At 38.0% G+C, this 13,025-nt stretch overlaps 1 protein-coding gene across 6 annotated transcripts in view; it reads left to right on the top strand.

The window, feature by feature from the left end:
- LOC141428970 (anoctamin-4-like) overlaps positions 1-13,025 on the top strand; it is a gene marked incomplete at its 5' end in the record, with an annotated part of 43,381 nt that overhangs the window by 15,224 nt on the left and 15,132 nt on the right. For 3 of the 6 annotated variants that reach the window (XM_074089060.1, XM_074089059.1, XM_074089061.1), the window contains 6 exon segments: positions 5,118-5,279; positions 5,768-5,911; positions 6,597-6,769; positions 6,858-6,976; positions 8,116-8,203; positions 11,178-11,295. In XM_074089060.1, the coding sequence (XP_073945161.1) occupies positions 5,118-5,279; positions 5,768-5,911; positions 6,597-6,769; positions 6,858-6,976; positions 8,116-8,203; positions 11,178-11,295 (804 nt within the window). 6 annotated transcript variants of the gene reach the window in all.

Here is a 13,025-nt window from a genome sequence, read left to right as displayed (position 1 = left end):
ATAAAAATTATGTTGAAAAACGCTTGTAGCGCTAGAGCTTTAGGAGCGAGAGAGAATTAAAACAATTTTGATAGTTTTACATAACTGAACTATAATTAAAGAAATAAAAAAACAATTTGCTAACGCTAACCATGTAGGTAGGTAGATAGACCTCAGGTTAGTGGGTTCTTAAAATCACTATTACAGAAAATAAGCCAATGTGTTCAATTAGCACTGTCTTATTGGACAGCCACTTCCCTTTAGTGTGCGCGCAGCCGATGACGTCACGGGTAGTTCCGGGATGATATCGGGTCCGTAGTGTTGGTAGAAGTGGTCTAAGCACTTAACGCTCGCAGCCGGCAATTTGAACCCTGGAAATCCCATTTTAAACATTTAGTGAAATGTCTGATTGCATGTTACTGACTGCAACATCCGTCGAAAAGCAAAGCTGGAAGCACTACTAGCAGGATGGGCTACCACGCATTAAATAGTGATCAATGATGTTGCAGCAGCATACAAAATCATTTAATTTATCAATTATAGGTAGAGCCCGATGCACGATGACGCACGATGACGCGTGCCGTGGTTCTTATTACATACAATATCACTAATGTTTAATTTTGACAAAATCACGCGTCTTCGTGGATGGCACTAGGTATATGTACCTAATCCATTTTTATTTTTATTTTAAACTGTGAGACTTAAATATAATTTTACCAAAAATATATGATAAGTTACTTGTGTTTTTTTTACTAAAAAAGTGAATGTCATTGTCTAAATAAATTCATAAATTATTATTATAATAGAAGATTAACTATAGTGAAATTTGTTAACGTTGACCACTCGTTATTTTTTCGTTAACGGTTAAAACGGCATAATGAGGGCTATCGTTTTTTATCTCACTAGATGGCGCACTGTTGCGTGAGGTTTTTAAGTATGGCTTTCAAAGTCTGTTGTTATTACGCGCGTGAAAACAAAGTTTAGATTAAAATCATATTTAATACACCTTAAAACCGTACCATAAAAATATCGAGCATGCCACAGTGTTGCATAGTCCCCGTTTTGTTCGGAAAAAAGGGAGGACAAAGGTTTCCGAAAGACAAAACTGTCTCAAAACACGGACATTCATTGCCCCGGAACGCATATTTGCCATAATTAATTTCAGATATTGCAAAATATTCACAAAATTATTCTAATTATAAATAAACCCGCGTAGCTCACCCAAAAACTATGAGATTTGACATTTCGGAGACGTCACGCTACACTAGCGCCTCTAGTGGCGAATTCATACGCGATAGCCCTCATTGAATGGAGTAACCTTGTGTTTTGAGACAGTTTTGTCTTTCGGAAACCTTTGTCCTCCCTTTTTTCCGAACAAAACCGGGACTATGCAACACTGTGGCATGCTCGCTATTTATATGGTACGGTTTTAAGGTGTATTAAATATGATTTTAATCTAAACTTTGTTTTCACGCCCGTAATAACAGACTTTCAAAACCATACTTAAAAACCTCACGCAACAGTGCGCCATCTAGTGAGACAAAAAACGATAGCCCTCATTGATGTGGCTGGAGTATTGTTTATTAATATTTACATATTTTTGAGTAAGTAATTAAAGCAAAATCCAAATTATCCATACTATATTACTTTACTATATTAATTATTAATATTATAAATGCGAAAGTAACTCTGTCTGTCTGTCTGTCTGTCTGTTACGCTTTCACGCCTAAACCGCTGAACGGATTTTGATGAAATTTGGTACAGAGATAGAATAGACCTTGGGAAAGAACATAGGCTATCTTTTATCGCGAAAAAGAGGCTTTAAGGGGTTGAAATAGGGGATGAAAGTTTATATGGTGGAAGTTCGTCGCTGTTGATGATAAAACCATGAAACTTGGAATTTAGGCACTTAATCCCTACTAATTATAATATTATAAATGCGAAAGTAACTCTGTCTGTCTGTCTGTCTGTCTGTTACCCTTTCACGTCGAAACCACTGAACCGATTTTGATGAAATTTGGTATATAGGTAGTTTGAACCCCAAGGATCAACATAGGATACCTTTTATTCCGGTAGAGGGCGCCACCGCGCGATAACCTAGATCCGCGCAGACGTAGTCGCGGGCATAAGCTAGTAACAAATAAATCGATATTTGGTTGACCTTTTTTGAAAACTCGACCTATGAGGGGATGAAATAGGGGATGAAAGTGTATATGGAAGGTAGTCATTTCGAAGATAAATCGAGAAGGCAACGGAGTGGAGTGGAGGCAACGGATGGAGCGGAGACAATGCAGGCTACAGCGGAGGCAGTGAAGTAGAGCGGAGGCAGCGGAGTGGAGCTGACGCTGCTGAGCGGAGCGGAGGCTGGCGGAGCGGAGGCTGGCGGAACAGAGCGGAGGCAGTGGAGCGGAGCGGAGACAATGGAGCGGAGGCAGGGAGGCAACGGAGTGGAGCGGAGGCAATGGATAGAGCGGAGACAATCTAGGCTGCAGCGGAGGCAGTCAGTAGAGCGGAGGCAGCGAGCGGAGCTGACGCTGCTGAGCGGATCGGAGGCTGGCGGAGCTGAGGCTAGCGGAGCGGAGGCTGGCGGAGCGGAGGCTGGTGGAGCGGAGGCTGGCGGAGCGGAGGCTGACGGAGCGGAGGCTGGCGGAGCGGAGGCTGTGGAGAGGAGGCAGCGGAGGAGGCAGTGGAACGGAGCGGACGCTGCTGAGCGGAGCGGAGGCTGGCGGAGCGGAGGCTGTGGAGAGGAGGCAGCGGAGCGGAGGCAGTGGACGGAGCGGACGCTGCTGAGGAGCGGAGGCTGGCGGAGCGGAGGCTGGCGAACAGAGCGGAGGCAGTGGAGCGGAGCGGAGACAATGGAGCGGAGGCATCGGAGCGGAGGCGGAGCAACGGAGTGGAGCGGAGGCAACGGAGTGGAGCGGAGGCAACGATAGAGCGGAGCTGACACTGCTGAGCGGATCGGAGGCTGGGGGAGCTGAGGCTAGCGGAGCGGAGGCTGGTGGAGCGGAGGCTGGTGGAGCGGAGGCGGAGCGGAGCTGACACTGCTGAGCGGAGGCTGGCGGAGCTGAGGCTAGCGGAGCGGAGGCCGGCGGAGCGGAGGCTGTGGAGAGGAGGCAGTGGAGCGGAGGCTGTGGAACGGAGCAGACGCTGCTGAGCGGAGCGGAGGCTGTGGAGCTGATTGATGGTGATGGTGATGATAGTGGTGCTGATTATGATGATTGGTGATGATGATGGTGATTGTGGTGATAATGATCGATGATGATGAATAACAAAAAAAATGTTTATGAAAAAGGTCTTCATTTGAAAACTTTACCTGCGAGGGGATCTTAGCAGAGGGGATGATGCAGTGTTAGCAGAACCTTCTAAGCTCATAAGAATAATGTACGCAATGTGAGGTCATCATGAAAAATTTATGATATTCAGATTTTTTCTTATTTATTGTGCTATAAGAGCCACCTTTATGCAAAATTTCAAGTTTCTAAGACAGCCGGCAGTGCGCTATAACTTTTTCTGTTAAGGCGATTTGTATGAAAACACCTCTTTAATGACTGTAGCTTTTGTTTGCCTTGACTTAGAAGTTTGATTTTTTCACAGCTTTCGGGACTATTGACCTGAGTTAAGGGGTTTATTATTTCAACTCGATACCGATACTCCGCTAGATAAAGGGTCTTGACAGACAGACGGACGGACGGACAGAAAGTGATCCTATAAGGGTTCAATTTTTGCCTCTTGAGGAACGGAACCCTAAAAATCATTTGTTCCGGCGCTTTTCAAATTACGACCTATTTACTTGAAAATATGGGGATGAAAGTTCTAACGGAATTCCAAACAAATTGACTATAAGTATATTTATCGGAACTATGTGTAGCTAAAATGCCGTCTTAATTGTAATCCTACCCTCCTAACTTACAATAAAGGACGTAAGGTGTCAAGAGTTCACTATGAAGAATTAGTCACAAGAAGGGTAGAGTACACGTCGTTTTGCTAAAATGTGGCTACCCGCAAAATATGTATGTTTTACTAAAGAACATGGATGGATGGATAAACAAAAAAAATACTTTATATTTATAGCAATGTATTGAAATGGTTATTTTCAGTAAGCTGTAGAAGTTTCTATGTGCTATTATTGGCAGAATAGGTATCCTAAATAAATTAAATACTTTCCAAAGTTACTATTCCACGCGGACGAAGTCGCGGGCAAAAGCTAGTAATATAATAATTTTGACAAGAGGGTAGATAATTATTACACTAAAACGAACAAAGATACTTAAATTCTTTAAATACTCGGATATAATGACAGCGGAGTCTCAGTAATAGGGTTCCGTTGGCATCCTTTGGGTACGAACCCCTAAAAATGATAATACTTTTGTTAATCATCAATGTTGCCCCACGATTTGAAAGTGACCCCATTTTATTAGTATCTACTTTCGTAGTAGTTTTTTTTTCATAGATGTAAACTCAAAAAAATTGTTAAAAAAAGCTGTCAAAAATAAATTGTAATTTTGTTCACATATAAAATATTAATAAAATTGTAAGGTACTACTCACACTCCAACTACATAGCTGTGATTTTGTTTCGATGCTTTAGCTGCAATGGATTAGGAGAAAAACGAGTTTGAAAAAAAAATTGCTATGAAAATACATTTTCGACATTATCTCTATGACAGTTCAAAATAGAGGGCTGAAAGTTGGAGTGATTGATTACTATTTATGAGGCAACAAACAATTTACATTTATCAATCCAACAATAATCACAAGGGCCACAATGTCCTTCTTTTAGCCTGCTCGACCCTTTAAAAATCATAAAACCGAACTGCCTTAAAAATACTAAAAATAAGAAAACAAGTCTAGTTGTCTAGAACTCTGTTAAGTAGCTATTCTTATAACTCAATATTCGGGAGCCATTCAAATCGTGATCAGCTCAAAAATTCTTAGTATCTAATGGGTCGCGACTTTTGTACTTTAAATTAGTATTTTGTGAGTGTGTGTGTGTGCGTGTGTGTGCGTGCGTACGTGCGTGCGTGCGTGCTTGCGTGCGTGCGGGCGTGTGTGTGTGTGTGTGTGTGTGTGTGTATTTGATAAAAATATGTAGAGTTACAATACAATACTTACAATACAATTCAATTTTATTTGTTTTAGTTATTGGCTTGGTGTGGATTTGCTGTGAGCATAATGTTGCTTCAAGAGCTCATTTTCATTATCTTTTTGCCCAAATTTCACTACGGATTGCACTACGGGCGTTATAAAGTACTAACAATACTTTACGTTTTATACGTGCTAATTTTATTAATTGTTGAAAGGGTAAGATATCCTTTTTTTTAAGTAAGATTTTATCTTGGAACAGGTACTAGAAACGATTAATTATAAATCATTTTGATAAGGATGACATTTACATCAGTACCTATAATGTATCGGTTTGATCCAGCCAATTGGAAGTCGTACGACTTTTTAACCGGAAAAAAAAGAGCGGACTAGAAACTCGTCGTACTAGTCGACGCGTATTTTTTTTTTTATGTATGACCACGCCTAACTTTTTACAGAGTAGTACAATTTTAATAATTCTTTCTTTATTGGAAAGCGTAGGTTATTTTTTTAATGGATTAGGGTTGATGTTGGTATTATATAAATTTCGAAAATAAATACACCAAGGGTGGGAAACAAGTATAAAATAAAAACTTTTAACATAAAAATTAACTTTTAAAATTTCTTCGACTTCAGGCTTCTAATAGACTCTCGTTCGTAATTCCTTATTTACCGCCCTTAATATACTATTATGATATTCTTTTCAGGTGTTGTCTTTTGTATCTTACACGTTAACCAATTCAGAAAACCACAGAACAGAGAGTGATTACGAAAAATCTCTGGTCCTAAAACTGTTTGCATTTACTTTCTCTTTTACGTGTACATTATTTTTGTACATCGCATTTTTTAAGGTGAGTTTATGTTATTGTAAAAGATACTCGACTGTACTTAACAACTTGTCAATCGGAAACGGTTATTCCTTTCGTTGTGTTGTTTTATGTTGTTATAAAAGTCTAAAATTATCGGAAACAGGAATAAATTTTAGATTTAAAATAAATAAATAGTAGATTATAGAACAAGAGCATAAAACGAGCCATTTTACACAAGACGTTCATAATAGCCACCCGAGCCGGCACGGCGAGGGTGGATAGAGATGTCGAGGGGAAAATAAGTTTAATGCTCGAGTTTTACACTGTGCTTTTCACTTCGATTGCGACTTGGAACTTTTTAGGCAACCCACTTGCAATATAAAATAGGTACTTTTCATCCATTAACCAGTTCGGTGAAGGACCTTCTTAAACGGATCTTCTACTATAAGTGACCTAATTAAGTGTGTTCACGTTAGGTCGTCTTAAATATTTAGAAAATTTACAGTTTCTATTTTATTTATCTATTTTATTTTATTTATTTTATATTTCTATTGTACTTTACAATACACTAGAATTGATAAATTTGTTTAAATTAAAAATTAACTTCCTATGAAACGGCGATTTTTTTTAAAATTATGTTGACATCGCACAGAGGTGGTTTTATCTCTCAAGTGATGTCATACGAACAAGTCGCTTTATATCTGTCTTCACTGATTTAAAATTTCAGAATCAATTCTACAATCATCCTAGTAACCCTACGAGGTACAAATACTGGGGAATTCTTATGGCTCAATGCACTATATTTGGCTGCAGCGACGAGTTGGCTCTATCAATATTTGTCACAATCATCACGAAAGACTGTGTCTTCAAAGTTATATCCTTACTTTACGGTTTACTTTTGTAAGTATCGTTAAGCTGCTCACGTTTCATGTTTTGCTAATTCATTAATGATTGTTTATTGCATGCTCAATAGTCATATTTTTTCCAGCATGAGGACTGACTATAACCAAGGAAGGTCTGCAAACATTACCGTGCCTTGCTGGGAGCGCGAATATAGGTTGACGCCTGTAAAAAAAGACTTTGTGGACGACAAATTAAAAAGCTTAGGTAAGCATTAGGTGTTTCAGATTTGGACAAGTCAACATCGACAGCATCAAACGGACTCGGCAAGTTGCAATTTCAGAAGTAATTGGCATTCGCCTTATAGTTACTCGTAGTGTAGCCGGAGTCAGAGAGTTGCCTTGACTGCTACTATCTGCTACAGGGACATAAGAACGCTTGCAGCGGTTCATTCCCACGACTATTTGCACCTTATCTGCCCGCGTCCCGCGCGCTAGCCCGCTTGGCAGCATTAAAGCAGTCGCATTGCGGTCAAACCTGAGACCGTATTGCCTCACGTTTCTGACGCTCGCGATCGCAATCAAATGACAGATTCCACACACAAAAACTGTCATTTTCATCAAGAGCACCAGAAACGTTAAGCAATACGGCCTCTGATCGTAAAAGGACTGCTTCGAAGAGAGTCTTGCTGGTGACTCCAACCGCAATTATGACCGCTCTTATGCAGTCGGTTTCGATTGCCTCCAGGCAGTCAGGCAGTTTATAAGATAAACTTCTTAGGATTCCGCGGTTCTGACAAGAATCCATTAAAGTTTCGCTGTGTCTATCTGTCTTTCTTTCTATCCGATCATCTGTCGGTCCACGGCTTAACTTAGAGACTGTTACAGTTGTTTTATCTCACGAAAGCGGGTGAGCCATGTACTTGTAGTTGTAATGCGTATAGACACGCGCTCTTGTGTGCGAATCTTCGGGTACCATTAGCAACATCATCGCTAATGAACAAAATAATATTTATAAGTTATTACATTTGTGTTTCTCAACATACGACGTTGTGGTAAAATAAAACAAATTCATTCATCCATTCATTCCTTAATTAATTGCAACAATGAGACGCCTATAATAAATATACTTTGAAACGCTTGAATATATTATAATGTTATATCGTCATTACTTTGAAAAAATCTCTTATCTCAAATCAATATGTCAAAAAATTTGAACCTTAAAACAATGTTCATTAAGTTTGCTCGGAAAGATCATATATATGATATATATATGATCATATATTTGAGATACCAGCCTTTTTCAAAGTAGTGACGATATACTTATTTCTAGCTGCGTTGTTTGGTAAGGTTAGCGAAAAATGCCAAATTTGTTTCCCACATGTCATGATTTTGTTTATTTTTCAGCGATACAGTTTGGTGTGTCAGTTGGATTTATATGTGGTTGCCCTTTGACACTATTTTTTATCATATGTGGAAACGTATTAGATATCAGGTAAGAAAAAGATGTTAATTAACAAATACCTAACCTCAATTATTCCATAAAAATGTTGGTATGGTTTGCTAAAACCGTATTTCCATTTTTACTTTTAACTTTTCACTAGTAGGTAATTACTTTTGAAGTATTATAGACTAGCTTTTGCCCGCGGCTTCGCCCGCGTGGATTAGGGTTATCGCGTGCTGTTCCCTCGGGAACTTGGCATTTTTCTGGCATAAAAAGTAGCCTATGTCACTCTCCGGCCTATAAACTATCTCTATGCCTAAAATCACGTCCATCCGTCGCTCCGTTTCAATGTGAAAGACGGACAAACATACAAACACACACACACGTGATTTTGCGTTTATAATATTAGTATGGAAGTAAGGATATGGAGTATAGAAAAAATTAAAACAACTAACTTTTTTTATTGACCAACTTCAAAAAAGGAGATTTTACGTACCAAATAGTTCCAATGTTTGTATTTTTTAGGGTTCGTACAACACTTACCTACCTCAAAAGGAAAAAATAGAACCCTTATAGGATCACTTTGTTGTCCGTCTGTCTGTCCGTCAAGACCCTTTTTCTTAGGAACGCGTGGAGGTATCAAGTTGAAATTCATATCAAATACTCAGGTCTACTGTCCCTTGGAGCTATGAAAAAATCAAACTTGTAAACCAACGCAATCAAAAAATACAGCCGTTTATGCTGCAAATTTTCAACACTCGCAAGGGAATCAAAACCCACAGGGTATAGGTGAAAAACTTAAAAAGATGACCTGGGCCCAATTTTATTGCATATAAAATTACAAACAAAAAGTATTAGGGAATTTGAACGAAACTTAAACAATATAAAAATATAATATTAGTGGGAGATATAAATATAAACATAACAAATAATACTGATCATAAAACACTACATTACTTGGACATGTTGGCTTCTCATAGTCTGCATCCTTCGCACAATCTTCCCACTCGAGGTGAGAACTGGCAAGATCACTGCATGATAAAAAATATTCCCTTCGGCCGTCTACAGAACCGAAGTTTCAGTTTCAGAACTGTTTTCTTACGAGGCTTTCAAATTACTAAAGACACAGCGAGGTCTGAAATATGCCGCAGGTTTAAAAATAAGGCAAATATATAATACTAGCTTTTGCCCGCGACTTCGTCCGCGTTGAATTAATTTATAGATTTCATTTACGGACTTGATTAAACTAATTTGTTGCATTGGTTTTTACCTGTTGTAATTAGTGTCGCGCCGAAGGACCATTTCCCACGTAAATGGTGTGTTCCGATTTACACAGTTTGTCGTAGACCCAGTATAAAATAAAATGCAAAAGAAATGAATAATATAACTTAACCAAATTGTGTCGCATTATGTACCTACTCACACACAAAAAAAAGAAATTTATTATGAAATAAAATTAACTGCTACTGTACGGAACATACCTTCTAACTTGGGACAGCCAGTTAAAAAATATATAAAAAAGCGGCCAAGAGCATGTCGGGCACGCCCAAAATAGGGTTCCATAGACATTACGTAAAAATTAAGTAATATTTTTCTGAGGATTTCGTATTTTATACGGAATCTTCCATAGTTTAGGTATATTTTATACCTTAGCCTGCTATTTACTCTTAAACTACTAATAATTCTTAAGCAAACTTAACCGTTATAAGATTGGTTTTTGGAATCTTTTTGTATTTTTTTATATTTTTTATTTCAATTCCAAATTTTTACTTTTACGGTCATCCCGTAAAACCTAAATTGAAAATACAAACTGAAATATAGATGCACAGAAAAAACAGAAAAATAAGACCATCACTGGGAATCGAACCCAGGTCCTCGGTAATCCGTACCGCGTGCTATACCGCTACACCACTGATGGTCAACGGTACCGACACGAATTTCCCTATGCACCTCATATCTCAGCTTGTTTTTATTTCTTACTTAGTCACTTAAGCAGCGACGCTAGCGACATCTATGCCGTAGCCCTCATCGAGAAACTTTTTCGGCATTCCATTGGAACTAACCGCTCACCCGGACAAGAGATATCGTTACAAAGCAATCAAATTAAGATTGGTTTTTTGGAATCTTTTTGAAACCGTTATAGTTTTCCTTGAAAGATTGATATACTTACTACCATCCTGAATTTTGTCAAATTTTTCCACCCACTGGTTTAGATTTTAGAGGAGGGGGAAGGTCGATTTTAATGATAATTTGCACTTTAAAGTTGAATATCTCGCAAACAAATCGCTGAATCGAAAAATCGTCTTAGCAAACCCCTAATGATTTATTTATAAAGACCTATCCAACGATACCCCACCCTGTAGGAATGGATGAGAAAAAAAAAACACTCCCACTTTAAGTCTATGGGAGGTACCCTTAAAAAATATTTTTTAGTTTTTTATTGTACCATTTTGTCGGAATAGTTTACCTATATATCCGTGCAAAATTACAGCTTTCTAGCATTGATAGTCCCTAAGCAAAGCCGCGGACGGACGGACAGACAGACATACAGACATGGCGAAACTATAAGGGTTCCATTTTTGCCATTTTAGCTCCGGAACCCTAAAAACTATTGACATAATTGATTACGAAAAATATAAGTAAAGACTGCAATTTGAGACCACCAATCAGATTTATAACTATTATAAACAATAAACACGTTTTTTTGTCCGGGAATGCGTAACTCGTAACTTTTCCCCCGTTTAACGGTGTCGAAAATTTTACTTACATAAATTGCGGCGCGAAAGTAGGTACGGTACCGCCGAACTCGCTCAGCGCAGCATAATGATGGCGTGCATTAGGTACTTGGAAAGTTTGCGACCCACTGACGGACCGTACGGCGATGAGTGTTAAAGTAAGTACCTAACAAAAACTTTTACTGACTGTTTTCGGAACCCTTGATGTACAAGTCCGACTCGCACTTGACCGATTTTTATCTTTAACTGACCTATTATTATGCTCAGAATTTCGTTTTTTTTTTTTTCAGGATAACTGCCAGGCGTCTATTGAAAGGATGCAGGCGCCCTCTGGTGCAAAATAATCTGGGCTTTGGTTCTTGGAAAAAAGTTTTTATTTTACTAATTTTTGCTACGTTAATCATTAACGTTAGTACCTATTACATTAAAAAAAAATGTTCGTTATTTAAATTATTTCAATGTATTTGTTTCGTGAAACATCTGAGCAAAACAAATGCAGCGGAATGTAAATAACCATTGCAACATATTTTTAGGGCACATATTTGGATATCGAAATGTAAAATATCTAAAGTTAAAACGTCGACGGTCAAAATATCGAAAATCAAAATATCGAATGATCTAAATATCTACTATCATTACATCGATGTCTGGAATTCCTAAAACCAAAATATCGAAAGGTTAAAATATCGAAAGTTCAAAATATCTACAACCGAATGATCGATATATGTTAATATCGAAACACAAAATATCAAATGTCAAAAAACCAAATATTAAAATATCGAAAATTGTAATAACGAAGTATCTTAATATCAAGAAAAATGCATAGAACTCGATTCGCTTGTTTTAGTCACAGTTGAACCTAACCGCTCCTCCTCGCTGCGCTCGTCGTCGCACCTAATTTTTAGGTTAGATTACTTAGTACCTAAAATTTAAAACGGAAGTCTTATTAATTCAACCGAAAAGTTTAGGTGCGACGACAAGCGCAGCGAGGAGGAGCGTGTTAGGTTCAACTGTGGCCTAAACACGGTTAAATTTCTTATTAGTAATCGACTATTGTACCCTTCGGTAGTATAGACATTCGATATTTAGAATTTCGACCTTAGAATCGTTTGAAATTTCAATTTTCGATATTTTATCCGTCGATATTAGGATTTTCGAAATTTTAGCATTCGATAATTGTACCGTTCGATAATTTATACTTTCGACATTTTGAATTTCGACCTTATGATCGTTCGACATTCTGATTTTCTATAATTTGACCGTCGACGTTTTAACTTTAGATATTTTAAATTTCGATATTCAAATACGTGCCCCATTTTTATTGTGCTTGCAAATATGTAGTAATATTCTACTCAAACGTTACTATGGTAATGTAGACTTTAAATACTGTAGATATGATTTAGTATTGATTAAAGATTGTAAAATTATTTCCGATCCGAAGCGGGCCGTTTGGTGGAAATCACGCCTAACTCTTTTGTTATGGATGTCCATGGCCGGTGATTGCTTTCCATCAGGTGACCCTCCTACCCCTTTTTCCCCGTATATTATATAAAAAAAAGATTGTTTTCAGCAATACTTTTTGGCAGTTTTGTTTTCACACGTGCGTGTAGTCTCATATATATTTAGTAGGTTTCCCAACGAAGGAAAGTCAGGGAAAAAAACTTGTGTAAAAGCGAATTTTTACAAAGTTGTTGGGAATGGTGTTTTAAACTACATACTAAAACTACTGATGGGTGGGGGTGAAGCTAACGGGTCCCTTTTTTACTTTTTCGTAAATAACTCGTAAACGGTGGCCCATAGCAAAAAATGTTCTCATACTTACATGAGTAATCTACTTTTTTTTTTACAAAAAATATGCCATACATTTTTTTCTCTGGGATCAATATTTCATGAGATATGGAGGGAAGAAGATGGATAGTAAAAGACCGGCCAAGTGCGAGTCGGACTCGCGCGCGAAGGGTTTCCTACCATTATCTATAGGTACAACATTAGACTTTAGCAAAAAACGGCAAAAATCACGTTTTTTAATTATTTATTTTTAATGTTAATATAAATACAACCAAATAGTCTGTGAATATTTCAAGCGGATACATGTTGTCGGTATTAATATCGAGCAAAAAACGTCAAAAAAATCACGT

This window comes from Choristoneura fumiferana, chromosome 6, assembly GCF_025370935.1.
Source record: "Choristoneura fumiferana chromosome 6, NRCan_CFum_1, whole genome shotgun sequence".
NCBI lineage: Eukaryota > Metazoa > Arthropoda > Insecta > Lepidoptera > Tortricidae > Choristoneura > Choristoneura fumiferana.
Note: the sequence above shows the minus strand (reverse complement) of the source record. Positions and strands in the feature narration are given on the sequence as shown.